Genomic DNA, 19,368 nt, shown 5'->3' with positions numbered 1-19,368 from the left:
TGATATTCTTATGTTTCCTCCTTTGCTGAATATCAATGCACGGTAACAAGTATTCATCGAATTACTGTTCCGTTACCGTCCAAGAACGCCGTGCATATTTTACGCCCGATTGTTCACCCCTAGTGCGACTGAAAACTAGTACGAAGCTCCTGTAACCCAAAATGAATGGTAGGATTAGTGGAGAGGGGATTTAATCAAATAATAGCAATATTTTATTAGACTTTCTTCAACCAATTTTGACCACACTGAAAGCACACTGAAAGCTCACTGTGAAGCTCTCGCAACGTGTACTGCGGATTGCATATCTTTAGGCGTAAATCCTACAGCGCCTAACAAATTTTGTCAGGGGGGGGCCTTCTCGAGTCTTTTACCCAATATACTATAGTGAAATATTTCATTTTAAAATATATCCCTTCTGTCAAATGTGCCAGCTGTCAAACGCTATCGACCAACCCGCGTAGAAACGACTAGATTGCCAGCTGTCAGACCACCTGAGAACGATACCGTGTGTTTTGTTAGTGTGTGCAGCTCCAATCGAAACAACACGCAATTCGTACGAGCAGGTTCGAAGGTTTTCCAGCCACTTCTGCAAAGCATAGTTTGAGTGTCGAGCATAAAAATCTTCTACTTTGCGAACGAGGAATCATCCATTAGCGAAACTTCCCCTAGTGATAAGGTACAGTAGCACCGAATGCGTGTGTGGTAGAGATAAGCGTTTCAACATTGTGATTACGAAAAACTGGGAGAGCACCGTACTTTTTTTTCTAAAGGGTTGTGTCTATAGCAGCATGAGTCATCCGGTGGAATCGATTGTTTTTATTTTTTTCCCACTTTGCTTCGCTCGCCTACCTTATTAGCATCTTGTGTGTGTTTTTTTTGCATAGTAGCCTCCTATGCATCGTTTGTTTTCGTTTTCCGCTGGCGCGCACTGAGCCTGTGTGTGCGCGTTTGTAAGGGGAAGCATTCGATGTATACAAGACGATGCTTTTTTCGGCCGCCTGCTTTTTATGTATTGCCGCTAACCTACTGCCGTATAGTAGCGCATCACGCGGTGGTTCAATTTTAGCTGCGCCTATCGCCACCTCGTAAAGCACATCTCACATTTCCACAATCGTCAAGTACTGATTCATTAGTTGGGTTGGTCGACCGGCGGTCACATATATTTTACCCGTTTTTTTCCCTCGTCCGTTCGTTGCAGATAATCCGTACGGTGGTGCAAAAAATCAAAGCAAATATCTCCCTGAAATCAAGATAAAATGCAAGGTAAGAAAATTCAACCGGCCGTGTGTGTGTGTTTGTTTGGTGTAGGGCTCGCCCGCTACAATTATTTTTAAGGCTGTTATCTTGACGACTGTGTGCGTGCGTGCGTGTGTCCCTCAGTGGTATCATTTGCTAGTGTTTCGTGTGCTCATTGTTGGACCTTGACTGTAGAGCAGAACATCGAGAAAGCGCGAATTGCTTGCTGGTGGCTGAATACAGTGCTCTGTATTGCGTCAGATTGTATGTGCAAAAAATGATGATGGTCCAAACATCGATCTCGCTTTGGGGCTAGCAAATGCTGCCGGATGTGTTCCAGATCGCAGCACGCTTGGATCGGTCTAGAATTTTCGAGCCACAAAGCCGGCCTACTGCAATGCGCAGAGCATTTGGAGCAGAAGCACACACACCAACGCGTGTGCGGAAGCATTGTGTAAATGAGATGATTCAACAACAGGATGATAAAATGTTGATATAAGCAATCTTTCTGTCTCCCCGGATAAGCGCCCAGCCGTAGTTGATGGCGCGATTCTTCTGCACAGCAAGCAGATGTAAACAATGCAAAGCTAAACAAAACAAAAATCTCACTCGCGAACGGACATGTGTGCTGCTGACACAGCGGGTAGGAGATATAATCCCTGTTTCTTTCTGTTTCTTTTCCCCCCCATTTATTAAGCAGGTGGTTTCTAATTGAATTAAGCACTACGAACGTACGCGAAGAACCTTCCGTTAAGCAGGGCGAACCTTTTGGGCGCGTGTTAAAGTAAACGTTTCGAAGGGGAATCCAGATTCGAAGTGTTGTAATTTCGGAAAAAGCTCTGACGAAAAACACTCTGCTGGTTTATGCGTACAATCGGAACTGCCTTTTATTGTACCTTTCCTATGGAGAGTTTTGGCGCGACAGAACTAACACATACCGCAAAATGACATTCGAAACGTCAAACGCAATGTAATGGCAGTGCTGCCAGAAAACCCTAAAAGAGATGGTATGAATTCGTATGAAATCCAACACCCCAACTCGGATCATACCATTTCTGTCCCTTATCCACTAGGAAGCGTACATCCCGAATCCTTCTACACAAAACTTCATTTTAATTCCGTTCACACCCTTCGTTAACCCGTCTGCGATATTATTTGCTGATGGAACGTATTGAAGATGTAATAAACCGCTACATACATGCTCACGAATGAAATGATAGCTTACATCAATGTGCTTAGCACGGGAACTATACGCTTCTCTACTAGCCATTACCATCGCACTCTGATTGTCACAGTACAACTCAATCCTCTTCTGCTTTTTGAATTGGTTCATAAAGCGAAGCAACCAAATCGCCTCCTTGGTTGCATGAGTCATTGCGATGTACTCCGCTTCAGTGCTGGAAACCGCGACCGATGCCTGCCGTTTACACGACCACGACACAGCTCCCTCTGCTAACTTGAAGACGTAACCAGAATACGATCTGCAATCGTCTCGTTCGCTGGCCCAATCTGCGTCGACGTAGCCGCTGATGTATTCACCCGATCCACGACGATAACTGATCTTATAATCAACGGTCCCTTTGAGATATCTCAAAATTCTCTTCACCGCAATCCAATGTGTACTATCACGGCGATCGTTGTAGCGGCTAACATTACTGACTGCAAAGGCCAAATCCGGTCTGGTACCCTGTACCAGGTAAAGTAAAGCTCCAACAGCTTCACGATACGGCACGTTATCATTAGTATCTCCAGATGCTGCGGCTAACTTGTGTGAAACATCACACGGCGAAGACACTGGCTTACAATCTTGCATGCCAAAGCGATGGACTATCTCTGTTGCGTATTTGGTCTGATCGATGCTGATCATATCGTCACCATAGGTTATTGTCATACCTACACATGTACGAGCTCGACCCAAATCTTTCATTAAGAAAGTTTCCGACAGTTTAGCCTTGAGCTCATCACGTACTTTTACGTCAGACCAAAATATCAGTATATCATCGACATATATAGCAACTACCAAACTACTGTCGGTATTGTAATAGACGCAAGGGTCTTCGGCAGATCTTCTTAGGTCGAATGATAATAATGCTTCATCTAGGCATTTGTTCCAGCAACGTCCGCTTTGTTTAAGGCCATACATTGCCTTGTTCAGCTTGCAAACTCTGCCCGTGCCATCTTCGAACCCTTCCGGCTGCATTACGTAGATTTCCTCCTTCAACCTTCCTTGAAGGTACGCGGTAACTGCGTCCATCTGGTCAATATTCATACCCTTTTGGGCAGCCATAGCGATCAATAACCGTAGCGAGCCATAACGCACAACTGGTGAAAAGGTTTCAGCATAATCAACGCCGTACTTTTGACTACATCCCTTGGCGACCAGGCGCGCTTTATGTCGCAAAACGCTACCGTCTTCTGCGCGCTTTCTCTTAAACACCCATTTCGTTCTTATGGCTTTACGACCCGGTGGAAGATCCACTAATGTCCAGCTCTGATTGCTTTCAAATGAAGACAACTCTTCTTGCATTGCCCTTTCCCAGAATCGAGCATCATGCGTCTTCAATGCATCTTCACGATCTTTTGGATCCTCTGGGCTACAATCTCTAGCGAAATAGGAGACGAAATCTTCGCGTACGATAGGACGAGCTGTCCGCTGCGATCGTCTTAAGATAGGTTGATCTTCAATCCTATTTTCACCGCAATCGTGATTATCAGCGCCTTCGGCATCTTCATATTCCTCATCACAAGAAGAATCAAGCTGATTTACTGTTTCGGTCTTGATTACGGAATCTGTCTTTGTTCCAGTTTTTCTACGACTACATGCCCCAACTGAAGTTGTTCCACTTTCAACATCATCGTCCTCATCTACTTTAAACAAAGAACCAGTCTTCATAGGTGTTTGAGGCAGAAACGTTGCATCCCTACTGGTGTATACTCGTTTGGTCTTCGGCCAATAGAATCGAAATACTTTATCGGAATAACCTACGAACTGCATTTCCACTGCTTTCGGGTCCCATTTTCTACGCATTACTTTGGGCAAAAGAACCATTGCCGGATTTCCGAAAATCTTCAGTGATGCGAGGTCTGGTTTCTCTCCCGTCCAAATTTCTTCCGGACACCGATTTCCTAGGGAACGATTCACTGATCTGTTTACAATGAACGCCGCGTGTTGTACAGCCTCAGCCCAAAGTGCTCGATCAAGATTACCATCCGATATCATGCAACGTGCTCGTTCAATTAATGTCCGATTCATCCGCTCAGATACACCGTTCAGCTCTGGTGTGTATGGCGGAGCCTTCTCGTGGATGATTCCGGATGCCTGACAAATCTCCAACATTTCTTTGTTCACGAACTCTGTGCCGTTGTCCGATCGAAGCCGCTTTATATGTACGCCTGTTTGGTTTTCTACTTCCGCCTTAAACCTGCGGAACGTCTCAACCACTGCTGATTTTTCCTTCAAGAAGTAAACAAATACTTTTCGAGAAAAATCGTCAATAAAAACAACAAAATACCTGGATCCACCTAATGATGTGCTCATTGGTCCGCAAACGTCAGTGTGCACTAGGTCCAAAATCCTCGTTGTTTTGATGATGGCATCTTTCTTGCGAAACGGCGCTCTGGTCTGCTTTCCTTCAGCACAGCTGATGCAACCACGAATGTCTTCCTGCGTACCCTCGAATTGAACGTCACTACACACTTTCTTAAGGTTATTCAAACCTTGGTAGCTCATGTGACCCATCTTCCTGTGCCATTCGATTACTCCGTCGTCCTTAACAAGCAAACATTTCACGTGCTTTGCTTCTATTTTGAAAACACCTCCACTCGACGGCGTCTCAATCAGGACGGATCCACAACTGTTTTTGATCACTTTCAAAACGCCATTTTCAATAATAATCCGATGGCCCATGCGCGATGCCACATCAAGCGAAATCAAATTAGCTTTAAGTTGAGGAACAAACAAAACGTTTCTAAGAAGCAATTGTTTCCCACCAATCGTTACGACGGCTGATCCACAACCTTCCACCTTTAGCTTCCTGTCGTCGGCAACAGTGATTGTTTGCTTCTCCGAAGCACGAAAGTCACTGAGAATGTCGCGTCTCGACGTCATGTGGCAAGATGCTCCGCTATCCAGGTACCATCCACCGGACATTTCTGCGAAACTAGCAGACAATGCGCTTGCGTACTTTGCTTCTGCTGTTTTGTTCGCGTCTGCACCACTGACACTACCACTAATACCGCTGCTACCTCCCGATCTATCACTAACACTTCGACACTTGTTCTTATAGTGTCCCATTTTTCCACATTTATGGCACTTTATGTGGGATTTGTATTTTTGTGATTGTTCTTTATGCGGTCGCGGTCCACTGTAGTATGCTGTGTCTGGAACTTGGCTTTGGAGAGGAGTCAATTCCAAAAGCCCTGCCTTTACTCGATCTACCGTGATGGTTTGGCCACTTCCAATAAGGCTCTGCCGAAAAGCTTCGTATTGCGGTCCCAAATTTCCGATCATAAACAACGCCACAATATTGTCTTCAAACTTAATGCCCACTTCGGTACAGCGTCTCCAGGCTTCCATCATTCGCCCCACATATTCATCGTTCGAAACACAATCGGCCCTGTATGTGTGCGAAAGTGTCATCACCGCCTGTAGGTGTAGCCCTTGACCGGTTTCTGCAAAAGTTTTTCGAAGCGCTTCCCATATTTGCAGCGGCGAGTCATCCTTTCCGAAATGATGCGTAATATGGTCTTCACACGCAAGGAAGATCCATCCTGCAGCTCGCGACAGCTTATCTTCGTCTGTTTCCGTCTGTGGTGCTGGAAGAACGCACTTGTACAAATCTCTTGTACGTAAAAATGCAGCCATTTTCTTCTCCCATGTCGAGAAGTTAGACCGCCCGTCCAACTTGTCGAAATTAATGCCGTCCTGGCCCATCATGGGAACTGTCCTTTCTATTCCAGCAAAACTTTACTTTTCGTTCTTCACTCTGCTGGGCAAATACTGGGCCCATAACCTGTTGTAATTTCGGAAAAAGCTCTGACGAAAAACACTCTGCTGGTTTATGCGTACAATCGGAACTGCCTTTTATTGTACCTTTCCTATGGAGAGTTTTGGCGCGACAGAACTAACACATACCGCAAAATGACATTCGAAACGTCAAACGCAATGTAATGGCAGTGCTGCCAGAAAACCCTAAAAGAGATGGTATGAATTCGTATGAAATCCAACACGAAGCCAGCGGCACCGATATGGCATATCAAGGAGGAGGATACTATCAAGGTGTCGTTTATGATTTTCTCTTGTGTTTTCTTTTATCCCTCCCCCATTCTGCATACTCTCCCGCCTGTTTTGTTCCTGCATGAATGATAATACTTAGTTTTTTTTCTTCTAAGATTTTAAGTACTAACTGGCATTTAAATGAAAAGTTACCTAACTCATAACGAATGCTTTTTGCAATTGTTTGTTGCACTTCAATTAAATTAAAGACTATTTAACTAGTTATGACCCTAAAAAAATATTTGAAAAGGAACCACCATTCGAACAATTAACGCTCGTTATGAGAAGGTTAACTGTGCGATATTTTGGTTTGCAAAATCATGCCTAACGAATCGTTAACCCACCATCTTAATCCATTCTACCATCTTACCCGTGTTTTTGCTTCTTTTTTTACTAAAGTTTCGTTTAAGAACAATGTAGCGAATATTTAATGGGAAAACAAAAACATTTTAGTAATATGACCTCATACTACTACGCAAGTGATTCACAACACAAATAACCACAGAAAAGGAAAAGAGATAGAGAAAAAAACATTTAACACAGCAAACCAAGCAAGGCCTACTGGGTTTCGCGCACACCTGAACCAACACTGAACGATTTGGGGAGCATCTGTGTCGGCGATCGTACCTATAAGTTACTGCTTATCGAGTTTTACGGTTTAGAGTTATTTTGTAACAGTTGCTACAAGTTAAGCCATCGTAATCGAGACACACATACAGTTTATTGTTTATCGCTTGCGTTGAGAGATTAGTTTACAAAGCTTCTAATTAGTCAGCGAGAATATAAAAGTGCAAAGAACGGTAAGCTGTCTGTGTGCCGTATCGTCGTCCGTTTCTGTCGTTCCGTTCCGTGCATGCTTCCGGAGAGCTGTTAGAAGAAGAATTGCTAGCCGGTGGGGATTTTAAGTAATCAAACACGTCTTGACACGTCTGCAAATTTCACAAAAACCTCCGTAATGTGATGAAATACTAGAACAACCCTGGCTTGAGAATATTCTTTACTGTTCCGTGGAACATTAGGGCACCCGTGGTGTGATTTGATTATTAAACGGCCCACCGGGTAGTGACGACGACAGGTAGTTGTGTGTAGCTAGTAGCAGTAGTGTGTGATTAGTAGGGTGATTTTAAACACCACGGTGTCATTTACAACTGTTACGTACACAGCAGCAAAGGTCGGGAGCGTTGTGTGTGTAGCGGGTCGTGACTAACACGTTCGGTGTGCTTTTCTTCCTACAGACCCTAATCAAGCGTACTACGGTGGACAGTATCCACAGCAGCCCGGCTACAACCCGAACTATCCGCCACAGCAGCCCGGTTATCCACCGCAGCAACAGCCCGGCTACCCATCCGGTGGTTATATCCCCGGCTATCCACCTCAACAGCAGCCCGGCTATCCACCCCAGCAGCAGCCCGGCTATCCACCTCAGCCCGGATTCGTACAACCTCCACCACCGGGAATGCCTAGCGCGTACGGTACCGCGTACGACCCGGAGACGGGCAGCGTGAAGGGGTTCGAGTTTAACGATCAATCGATCCGGCGTGGATTCATCCGCAAGGTTTACTCCATTCTCACGGTAAGATGGCCGTAATGTGCTGCTATCTTGATAAGAACGCCACCTAATCGCCCTTTCTATTTTCTTTCACCCGTTCATTGCACCACAGGCTCAACTGCTGATCACGCTCGGCTTCATAACGCTCTTTCTCTACCACCGACCGACGAAGCTATGGGTCCAAAACCATCCGGAAATGTTTTGGATTGCGCTCGGCGTCATGATTGTGACGCTGATCTCGATGGCCTGCTGTGGTGATGTGCGCCGAAAGGCACCGATGAACTTCATTTTCCTCACGCTCTTTACACTGGCCCAAGCGTTCCTGCTCGGCGTTACTACGGCCAACTTTAGCTCGCAAGAGGTAAGATAAAGTTGCGTTGCGTTCGAAGCGCTACCTAATGGCGTTCCGTTTGACCTAATTGTTTCTTTATTTCCCCTTTTATTCTATCTTCCAAAGGTAATGCTGGCGGTCGGCATAACGGCAGCCGTCTGTCTCGGGCTGACACTGTTCGCGTTCCAAACCAAGTGGGACTTTACCGTGATGGGCGGCATCCTGTTCGTGGCCGCCCTGATCCTGATGCTGTTCGGGCTGATCGCGATCTTCTTCCCGGGCAAAACGATTACGCTCGTGTACGCGTCGGCCGGTGCGCTGATCTTCTCCATCTATCTCGTGTACGACACGCAGCTCATGTTGGGCGGCGAGCACAAGTACTCGATCAGCCCGGAAGAGTACATCTTTGCCGCGCTGAACCTTTACCTGGACATTGTGAACATTTTCCTGTACATCCTTACCATCATCGGGGCGACGCGCGATTAAGCTGGTGGAGGTGCGCCGTTTTCGCTATGTATTATGTGTGTGTGCGCGTTTTTTCTCATTCCATTTGCAAGCAGAAAGTCTGCAGCATGTTAGGTTGTTTAAGAGAGTGTTACCATATGTTTGAAGGAAATGTTCTTACAAAACGGTTCTCTACACTATCCGGCCGCTTGCTGTGTTCAGGTTTGACTGAACGATAAGGATGCGCGTGTCAATCAGTACGCTACGCTCAGGCCACACTAAAATTTACATGCCAGTGATTTCTTGTGCGTATCTGGAAATACGCACCCAGGCCCAGTCCTACCGCCGATCAGTTGCTGAGCTTTCTGAGCTACGTTCTGTATTAATAATGTTTTCTAACACGGTGGAAGAATTGTTGAACGAATTACTTTGTACTTTACCCTGCATCATCTTATACTGTCACCAACACTCACACACACACAAACACGCCCCAATAATGCTACTTAAGCTCCCGTAAATGATAAGCGTAAAAACGTAACGCGCGAGACCTTGCTTATCTTACGCCGGGTTTGCGTCTGTCTGAGAACGAAATTGTCCGCCTGTATTTGCAAAAATCTCAACCAAAACGGGGGCAACAATGGCCTTAATTTTATTCGATTGAAGTATACAGCATTTGGTCAGCAAACCGCAACCAATTTGTTCAATCCTCTTCAATATTTTGTTGTTCCTTTTTTTAAAATTTTCTTCCCTCTTTCTGGCCGCCCTTATCGAACGCATATTCTGTGTCATACAAAAAGCAATCTGAATGGGACGTGATTCATACACACGAGAATGTGTGTGTGTGGATGCGAAGAGCGAACCTAAATCAAGCAAACGAATGAATGAAAAAAAAAAAAAAACAGCACATTGAGGCTTACTTTTACCAACTTTCTAGATTGTGCTAATTGTTTTATTGTTTTGTCTTGTTGTTATGCACGCAAACGTTTGTGTGCGTGTGTTTAATTAATACATAAAGTTCCCTAACTGCTGAATGAATAATGATAATCTACCAAATACTATTAAACCAAATGAAGAAACCAAGCGGTTGTTAGGCACGTCTGTAATTATGTTCGCCTAATTGTAGGAAGGTGGGTTTTCAGTTTTTTTAATATTTATTTCAACCGAAAAAAAAACTTGCTGTCCCATCCTGCCTACCTGCGGCTGCGGGCATGTGCAATAACAATATCTTTACACGAACAGTTACGCTAAAACAGCAGAATAAAATCAGCAAAAAAAGCAAGTCCAAATAAAATACAAAGAAATCCATCTAGTACATGTATTTACCACTATATGTATTTACACTGCAAGATGTATAAAAACGTTTGCCCCAAAAAATAATATAACAATAATGCTATTTATTAAACGAACTCTTCCCGGTCGGTAAGGGCTGCAGCATCAACAGGAAATAGGAATGGAAGAGACAAACTGTTGAGAACACACCTGGTTATCGATGACAATAGAGAGTTATGGTGGCGGAACAAACCCCGGAACGGCCCGGAACTAGTAAACGCTCTAGCTTGAAGCTCCCCAAATCCAAAAAAATGCTGCAACAAACTCGGTGTGATTCGAATATGAAGATAATCAAGCATACAAAAAAAAACCCATTTACCTTACAAAAATGTGTCCATATTTTTCCATGTGTTTTTTTTAATCAATAAAACAACACAATAAATGTTAAAATCTCGAACAATGGATAACGAACAGCAGCAGGAACCTTCTGTGCCATTTCCGAACCTTCTCCATCGCCCTAGAGAGAGAGAGAGAGAGAGCCCTACTGCTTTGCCGTGCGTGCCCGTTGCCTTCGGTAGAACGGATCCTGGAACGGGTTGGTCAGTGTGATCCTTTCCCCGTCGGCAAGCGTTTGCGGCAGTGGCATGTTTTTCGTTTCCGGCAGAAACAGGCTCGCAATACCGCCGGCGGTCAGGGCGAGACCCATAATCACCAGCGGAATGGCAACGTTTTCCTTGCCCTGGTGGTTTGGTAAAGGAGGAGCGATAAGCTTTTTCCCAGGCCAATCGTTTTTTTTAAATGAACCGAAGACTCACCGTGTAGTTCATCAGTGGTATGACGATGGGGCCAAGCATACCGACCACGGAACAGAAGCTCATCCCCAGGCCACGCACCACGGTTGGATATATTTCCGATGCGGTCAGCGGAACGACCACGAACGCCGACGAGACGCCCATTTTTCCGATGCAGTATAGAATTAGGGTTGTGGTGCGACCTGTGGAAGTGGGGGGAGTGGGTGGGGGGGAAGGAGCAAGTTACGATAAAATCAATAGGATAATGAACTCGTATTTAAATAATTCGCTTTGTAGGGATAGACGTCACAAGGCACCTAACTTAATGGTAGACTGTAGGACAGGGTTTCCCTGGAGAGTAGTGATAGTAGACTTTAACTTATTTTAGAGGAATGAACGGAAATTTGAAAATTCATATAAAAATGGTAAAAGACTCGAGAAGGCCCCCCCTAGAATCTTTTGTGTGCAGCACTGTGGCCTGTCATTTTTGTTGTACAGTGGGATTTCTGTATGGTCAAAACCCATTTGCTGTAAACATTGTGCATTGTTCCTTAATACTGTTAATAGACAGCGAGTAAAACTTGATACAATACATTGTAACAAGTGGTTTGAGATTATGATATTCTTATGTTTCCTCCTTTGCTGAATATAAATGCAAGGTAACAAGTATTCATCGAATTACTGTTCCGTTACCGTCCGAGAATGCCGTGCATGTTTTAGGCCCGATTGTTCAACCCTTGTGCGACTGAAAACTAGTACGAAGCTCCTGTAACCCAAAATGAATGGTAGGGTTAGCGGAGAGGGGATTTTAATCAAATAATGACAATATTTTATTCGACTTTCTTCAACCAATTTTGACCACACTGAAAGCACACTGAAAGCACACTGTGAAGCTCTCGCAACGTGTACTGCGGATTGCATACCTTTAGGCGTAAATCCTACAGCGCCTAACAAATTTTGTCAGGGGGGGGCCTTCTCGAGTCTTTTACCCCGGGGTTCAAATCCCATCCAGCCCGCCTCTCCTCCGTACGCAGGGCTGACTACTTTGCTACGGGTAACATTAAGTCACAGAAAGCCAGAAATGGCATGCCGCGAGACCTCTCGAGGTTGTAGTGTCAAGGAAGAAGAAGAACAAGAAGTCTTTCCTAGCCAAGACATTTTAATGCAATGATCGTGTTTTCTAGCGGTCCTCGAAATAATCCATCTTTTCTAACACATCTTCTACACACAAACAAGATTTCGCTATCAGTTGAGTGAGAACAAGTAAGCCACTTGCGAAGTAGCCAACATCTACTACAACATCATTGTACGTCGGGACAAATGACGTTTTAATTGGGAAGAGGTCTCGTAATCTCTACACTCAGAAGTTGATGAGGTATCCCCGTAGGTCCATACGACCTGACCTGTATGAACCTGTTTACTGCATTGAATCCTAGAGTCGGAGCAACCGTTCCATACGACAGAGAAGATCCTGGACAAGATGAACATTTTTATGCAAAATCCCTAGTCGTATTTGTTTGGGGAGTAGATCACCACTCAAAAAGAGCGTATTTTTCGGGACAAAGGCCCCAACAGCGACGGGAAGCGGGTCGTCAGGACACTTACTAGACATTCTCGCACCAAGATGGACGATCTACTAAACCGACCGATAAAACCGCTGAGCCGCTTAAGCGCTAATTTCTTACCTTGTGGAACGATCGTGAGCGCACACGCCAGCCCACCAATGACCATCGTCGTGAAGAGCACCCCGCGGCGTCCGAACAGATTCAAGCTTGGCCACAGCACAATGTACGTCGGCAGCTCGACCAGCCCCGCTAGAAAGAAGTTAAAGATCTCATCCCCACCCAGGGCCGGTGCGTAGTAGCTAAGCCCCACGTAAACGCTCGTGTTCGTAAGCCATATGAACGCCACGAACGTGGTCTTGCGACGCATCTGCGGCTTGGCGAACAGATGCCGCAGCCCTATTTCGTTGGTGTGGGCGGCGTCCGGATCGGGTGCATCCTCCAGGGACAGGGCCTTAATCCGTTCGTCCAGCAGCTGCCGGTAGCCGTCGTCGATCGTTTTGCCATTCACTCTGGGGAAAGGGGGTTTGAGGGGGGGGAGCTTAGCATTGTAGGCAACTGTGAAGCCGGTGTACCAACCTGGCCATTTTTAGCAGAATCCGCTTTGCCTGAATATATTTGCCCCGTGCGGCCAGCCAGCGGGGTGATTCGGGTATCAGTGTGTAGAAGAGGAACAGCACCAGCAACGGGACGGAAACGGCGATCGATAGCGATCGCCAGTCACGTTCGTAGTATACGATCACGGACAGCAGTACCAGCCCGACCGAGTACGCAATGTTGGAGATGATGGTGCAGAAGTTGCGTCGCCGCGGTTCTACCAGTTCGATCGCTAGCGGGATGGCAGCTCGTTAAAATGATTACAACAAAGAATCCTGAGAGGACCTACCCAGCATGTAGGGGCTCGATAGGATGGCCGGTACGGTAAGGCCCACAACGATGCGCGTTACCAGCCACGATCCGTAGCTCCACATGGCCGCTCCCACCGCACCGGCCGTCACCTGGACCACCAGACAGAGAAAGAAGGATAGCTTCCGTCCCCAGTAATCCTGCATGTAGCCGAACCCGAGGTTACCGATCAACCCGGCCACACCGAACACCATCAGTGCGGTCGTCGTGTCAAAGTCACGATCGCACACCAGATTCCACTAAGCGACAGGAAGGGGATTAATCAAACAAGGGCTATCGAACGCCGCGCCTCATCACGCTCACCTCGGTCACTACGGTTGAGCTGAAGATGGATTGATCGTAGGTCCAACCGTGCCGGCACGCGGTAATGCCGTTCGGCGGTGGCACCTGCCCTACCGAACCATTCTCTCCGGCGAGCTGCGAATTGCGGAAAAGGGCCGCAATTTCGGAATAGTTGCGCGCGTACATGGAACACTTGGAGTACGCGATCGAACCATCGAAGTGGGGAAGCTGAGGTGAGCTGGACAGAGAGACAAGCAGACGGCAAGTGGACAATCAACGTTTTAAATGAGTAAAATGGAGCTTAATGTAATTGATTTGTTTTTTTCGGGGGGACAGAAACAAATTCGTTTTGGGTGAAATTAATTTGCAACTGTAATTACCTTATGTTTTTAAGCGTTTCCGATAGCTGACCGTCGAGTCCATCGAATTCCGGCACTTTGCACCAATGGTTAGGTTTTGCGGCTAGGAAAAGTTGACTGCGGAAGGGGAAAATGAATTGCGTAGAAGAAAATAATACAAGAAAGCAAATGAGAGCTCTATTTAGTTCTATTTTTGCACGATAATGATAGTTCAATGGAGTGAACGACTAATGGTGTCAGAGGGAAGGTGGAGATATTAATTGCATATGGGGAGGCGGTCGTCGACGGAAGGCTGGTGATAGGTGCACGTCACATTGACGAGCTCTTGACGAGCATCCAGTCTCTTTCCCTATTGGAACAAGATTCCGAGGCCTTTCAGGCTGAAGGCCACTTATCAACTCGAGGCCGTTTACTTGGGCATTCCGATTGGGCTACCTCTGCTTCAAAGTAATTTAACAGGATTGGTAATTAAACAAATCGTTGGAAATCGAATTGGAATCGGCTTAAGATGGATTAAAATTGGAATTGAGTTAATGAGCTTGATTACACTTCAAACATTCTAGAGCCACGATCACTATCGATCACCTATCTAGACTTTCACAGCTCCACAGGCATTCTACAGACACCAAGCGCTACGTACCTGTAAGCGTGAAAAGCGCACGGAAAGGTGGCCGGAAACAGCAACACCCCTATAATGATCTTCTGATAAGCCCCGAACCCATCGCACAGCTCGAGAATGGAATCAAAATCCATCGCACAACCGATCACCGATTCCGGCGGGGATCAACTCACTACTGACAGACGGCCCCGGCACAGCAAACTAAGTTCCACGACGACACGTGTTGCCGCCTTTTTTTTCTACAGCCCGCCACACATGCTGAACGACCGATCGAGACTGAGCGCAACCCGTTCGACAAACTTTCCTGGACGCCACCCCAAACACACCGGACACAGGATATCTAGCATCTTCGGATTAAATGAGTGCAGTTAGCTCACAGTGATTGGAAGCGCTGGTCTTGAAACCGGACCCGATTGTGCGGTAAACAACATTTAGCCGCAGAAATTTAAGCTAATCATCATGGAGATCGTGGATTCGCTCGGGATGTGTGGTGGTGGTGCTGCTGCGGCGGCTGCTGCTGGGTGCGCGCATTTCCAGCCCGACCGTCAAACGGTGTGCACGTGTGTGTGTGAAGGATCGGTTTTTTTGGGACCTTCCTGCACGTGGCTAAAGTTGTTTGTGAAATAGTTGAGTTTACAAAGGCTACGAATTCGAAGGCTGTGGCATAGCAGCTCGAAAGCAGCAGATAAGCTGCCGTTGAGCTTTTCACACTTTTAAGCAGCTCCTAAACAGCGGTGGCGCTGTATTAAGATAGCGCTTTACATTTTTGTTTAAAATTAGCCAAATTGAGATGAAAGCATACTATTTAAGCAATAAAAATAAATAAATTAATTTAATTAATTAAAAAATCCTTAACAGCACAGGGAACAGGGAACAGAAGTTCCCTTAACAGCTAAAAAGTTCCATCCGTTTAAAGTGTATCTCTTTTGCGGTTTGGAGTGAATGTCTGAGGCCAAATTCGACAAATTAGTTTCGCTCGATCGTCGGCGCTAGATCGTGTGCTCCAAGTAAAAGTCCACACCCCCCCCCCCCCCCCCCAATCTCAGGCAGCTCACCGGTGGTCCCCGCTCATTATGTTGTTGTGCACGAGATTAGCTCTAATTGAATAAAGATCCGACGTTAAATGCGGACGCATTCATGTTAAATTATTAATAAATTCGGCCATTCGGCTCTGCTGCGTTCGGCGTATTCTACCCACTTGTTTTAGTCGCTAGATTTATATTTGTATGAATATATAATTAATTTATTCAGCACAATCATACAGAAGAACATGAAGTATTTAACTCAGCTTTCACAGATTCGTTCGTAAATTGTAGATGTATGTAATTACGGGTGTGTGTGTGTGTGTTGGTTTGAGTTATTCAACGAATTCGATCAATAATACACAACAGGATATATAGAGTTATATCGATACTTTTTAACCTATTAGACATTAAATTTTTTCTTCTCTTTTTTATAACCCAACTGCTGAGTTTGTGTGTGTGTGTGTGCGCGTGTCCATGTGGCTAAGGCGTGCAGAGTGGTGCCTGGGGGAAAGGAGACCACCTCTACCATCCCATCGGGTTGTTTGGATTGGGTGCACCAGGTTGCGGCGGTTGCTGCTGCTGCTGCTGCTGCTGATGGCCGTACGCTCCCGGGTACGTTCCATAATACGGTGGTGGCACCATCGTTGCCGGTGGAAACCCGGTGTAAGCTAAATGGGCGATGGCGAAAAAGGGGGAGAAAAAACGCATTAATTATTGTGGTGATCTTCCACCTCATAAAGTGCACCCGGTACATACCCGACGGATAGGGAAGTGTTCCGTAGGGATTGAAACCTTGGGGCATCGGTGGTGGCGCGTAGCCGGTAAAGCCACCACCACCACCAGCCATCGCTGCCATGTTGCCACCGTACGCTGCTGCCATCGGAATGCCTTGCATTTGCTGTGGATAGGGCGCATGACCCGTGGGTGCCGCCGCCTGCGGTGGTGGCGCGCTGCTGCTCGGAGCGGCTGAAGCCGAGCTGCTGCCCAAATCGTTCGTTGCCGTGGTGGACGTGTGGTGGGTCGGAATGATCGGCGTCGCCGGTACCGCTTGGCGGCTCGATTCGTGCGTCAGATCCTTCATCAGCTCTTCCTTTTCGGTTTTGCGCGCAAAACAGTAATCGCTAATCTTGCTCTGGAAGACGAGCAGAATCTCGGTCAGCCCGTTGTAGAACGTTTCGCCCTCCTGCAGATAGCCCTGCAGCTCGGTAAACACATCGTAGGCGGCGGCCAGCTCGGACAGCGTGCGATCGCGCTGATCGGTCGATACGCCCGATTCCGACACGAACCGTTCGTGTGCTTCGCGAATCTCCGTCGACAGCACCTGCTGGCGGGCTAGCGTTTCGCCCACCTGCTCCTGCAGCGGACCGATCAGCTTGCCAATTTCGGACAGCGAGATGGCCGGCTCGTTAATAACGCCCTCGGTTGCGAGCGCTCCCAGGAACCGTTCCTTCAGATCGATCGTGAGCGTTTTCAGCTCCGATTCGATGCACTCCCGTTCGGCTTTCAGTGTTTCGACCGATTCCATCAGCGCACGGAGCGCCTGGGCGGCGGACGAGTTGGACGCTTCGCTGCTGGCTCCGGCACCGGCCGACGGAATCTCCTTCGCTAGCTGATCGGTCGCCATCGAGAGCAGTTCGAGCCCGTGCTTGTGGGTGGCAAACTTCTCCCGGATCACCTTATCCGCGGCGGTCGCATTGTTGATGATCGTGCGATACTTTTCCCCATTGGCGCGGAACGTTGCGGACAGCTTGTCGGAGGGGGTGCGCGTCCAACGGTCCTTAAACTGCGCCCGCAGCTGACTGTCGGAGTCGCGCTCCTCGTCCAACATTCGGAAGGCCTGCGGAGAACGATTCATATGGTGCTCACTTTGTTTGTTCAATCTATCATGAACATTTTCGGCATTCATCTTACCTCGTCAAGAATTTCCTTGTTGCGCGTAAACAGTTCTGGCAAACGTTCGATCAGCTCCTTCAACTTCCCAATTCCACCCTTCTCCCGTACCGCGGTTGCTTTCTCCTGCAGCGAGGGGGGCATACTCTCTCCCGTGGCCGTCACTTCCACGATGGCCGGTAGATTCAGGCTCGAAAGCAACCCGTTCAGTGCCGTTGTCGCCTCGCGCAGTCGCATAATCTCTCCATTGACCAGTTCCGTCTTTCGACCTTCGCACGCGGCAAGCGCCTGATTGACCGCAACCGGTACAAGCGCAGTAAACAGATCCCTAAACTCTTCACTGAGGTGCGTCGCCATCGGGAGCACCTTCGCCAGCTGTGCCTTACCCGGGCTGGGCAGATTGTTTACGTCCGGTATGATTTCGTTGTAAATGAAATCGTTGTCTTTCTTCGCATCGGCCAGACTCTTCTGGGCGCGCTGTGCGTACTCCTGGAACAGGGTCGGATTGGACGAGCGCGACTGAGCCGTCTTGAACAGTTCGACCGCTTTCTGCAGCCGGCTAATTTCCTCACCGAACGCTTTGTTCGCTTGCGACACTTTGCTGTGGTACAGCATGGTCAGGGCGTGCATCGCTGCCTGGCGGCCAGCAACCTGCGGTATCCATTCCTTATCCCACAGCGCACGCACACTGTCACGCTGCATCGCGCGCAGCGATTCCGAGTAGAGTTCCTCGCACTGCGCGCACAGCTTCGCTACAATCAGATCCTTCATGTTGTCCTTAATCGCTTTGATAACGAACATTTCCTGGGCCTGTGCCAGCATTAGGTTGCCGAGGGCGGTCAAACTGTCCTGCGAAAGGTCGGGCGTCGGTTCGCCCTGAATCGTGGCCGATGCAAGCGTCTTTAGGAACGTAAATATTGATGCACTCTGTTGGAACAGTTTCGCCGCCTGCTTTAATCCTTCATCGTTGTCGTTGCTTTGGTTGCTGGCGACGGCGCTCTGCAGTGCGGCGAGGTTAAACAATACGCACGTCCTTTCGTACCCGATCGAAGTGAGCGCTGCAAATGGAAGCACATACACACACACACGCGCGCGCGCGGACAAAGCGTTAATGAATCAATTTAAAAGATTCCCCCCTCCCGCTACTCATTATCAGCCCACCCTCCAGCCCTTCCGCATACTTACTCAAGCTAATGCGACCACCGAAAATGGACCCCTTGTCGAATGCATCCTTCCATTTGAACGGTACCTGCAGCTCCTGCACCGGAATTTTCGACTCCAGCGCAGTGAGCTGGTCGTAGTAGCGATAGTTTATCTCGAGACCCGACTCCTGCTTATCGAACACCTTCCAGACGGCTGTGTTGCGTAGTTGATTCAGCTCGGCTATCGCTTCATTGATGACGTTCAGCTGTTCCGGGGCCAGATTCCGATAGTTGCTTTGGACAAGCGTTTTCAGCGGCTTGGCCAGGTCCACCTCGGACGGTTTCTTCAACGGTACGGACAGCAGGCCCATTGTATACTCGCGTTAGGGTTGCGGTTCGATGTGGAGTGAAATGTTCCCCCTTGCAATGTAGTTTGTAGTGTTGGAGCGACACGTAAAACGTCCGATGCTCGTGTTCTGGAACGCACTTTGTCCGGTACGAAAAATATTTCGCCCCGAAACTCTCTCTCCCAAGCCGTTTATTACTAATGCTGTGTATGAATCATGCGATTCGCACTTTTTTTTCTTTTCTCAGCTGTTTGACAGGTGACAAAACAAGCAGCTTTGTGACGTTTCTCGGTTTGCAGGACCCAGCTGAAACAAATGCCTTAATTATCGCCTGTTAAGGG

At 47.4% G+C, this 19,368-nt stretch overlaps 3 protein-coding genes across 11 annotated transcripts; 1 reads left to right on the top strand and 2 right to left on the bottom strand.

Annotated features, from left to right (window-relative positions):
* Nucleotides 1–459: 459 nt before the first annotated feature.
* On the top strand, nt 460–8,964 carry LOC118512893 (protein lifeguard 2-like). Of its 9 annotated transcripts, none has more exons than XM_036057998.1 (7): nt 465–676; nt 1,199–1,263; nt 1,934–2,052; nt 6,469–6,514; nt 7,747–8,084; nt 8,173–8,421; nt 8,518–8,964. In XM_036057998.1, exons 4-7 carry the CDS (start codon nt 6,484–6,486, stop codon nt 8,875–8,877), a joined length of 978 nt encoding a protein of 325 aa, XP_035913891.1. In that variant the 5' UTR covers nt 465–676; nt 1,199–1,263; nt 1,934–2,052; nt 6,469–6,483; the 3' UTR covers nt 8,878–8,964. The 9 variants fall into 9 exon arrangements, with proteins under 9 accessions (XP_035913895.1, XP_035913891.1, XP_035913890.1 ...); XM_036057997.1 differs by having other exon boundaries at nt 483–676; nt 1,937–2,052; XM_036057999.1 differs by lacking the exon at nt 465–676 and adding an exon at nt 920–1,118 and having other exon boundaries at nt 1,937–2,052.
* A 1,017-nt stretch (nt 8,965–9,981) lies between these two features.
* Nucleotides 9,982–14,986, bottom strand: LOC118512892 (beta-alanine transporter). The gene is made up of 8 exons (XM_036057996.1): nt 14,645–14,986; nt 14,026–14,121; nt 13,667–13,883; nt 13,344–13,602; nt 13,037–13,286; nt 12,581–12,969; nt 10,920–11,098; nt 9,982–10,843 (listed from the first exon to the last, which is right to left on the bottom strand). Exons 1-8 carry the CDS (start codon nt 14,755–14,757, stop codon nt 10,646–10,648), a joined length of 1,701 nt encoding a protein of 566 aa, XP_035913889.1. The 5' UTR covers nt 14,758–14,986; the 3' UTR covers nt 9,982–10,645.
* Nucleotides 14,987–15,844: 858 nt separating this feature from the next.
* Nucleotides 15,845–19,292, bottom strand: LOC118512889 (programmed cell death 6-interacting protein). The gene is made up of 4 exons (XM_036057992.1): nt 18,724–19,292; nt 17,560–18,596; nt 16,405–17,485; nt 15,845–16,316 (listed from the first exon to the last, which is right to left on the bottom strand). Exons 1-4 carry the CDS (start codon nt 19,049–19,051, stop codon nt 16,171–16,173), a joined length of 2,592 nt encoding a protein of 863 aa, XP_035913885.1. The 5' UTR covers nt 19,052–19,292; the 3' UTR covers nt 15,845–16,170.
* Between the last annotated feature and the right edge of the window lie 76 nt (nt 19,293–19,368).

The sequence above is a fragment of the Anopheles stephensi genome, chromosome 3 (assembly GCF_013141755.1).
Source record: "Anopheles stephensi strain Indian chromosome 3, UCI_ANSTEP_V1.0, whole genome shotgun sequence".
NCBI lineage: Eukaryota > Metazoa > Arthropoda > Insecta > Diptera > Culicidae > Anopheles > Anopheles stephensi.
The sequence above is the reverse complement of the archived record's forward strand: the minus strand, read 5'-3'. Positions and strand labels throughout refer to the sequence as shown.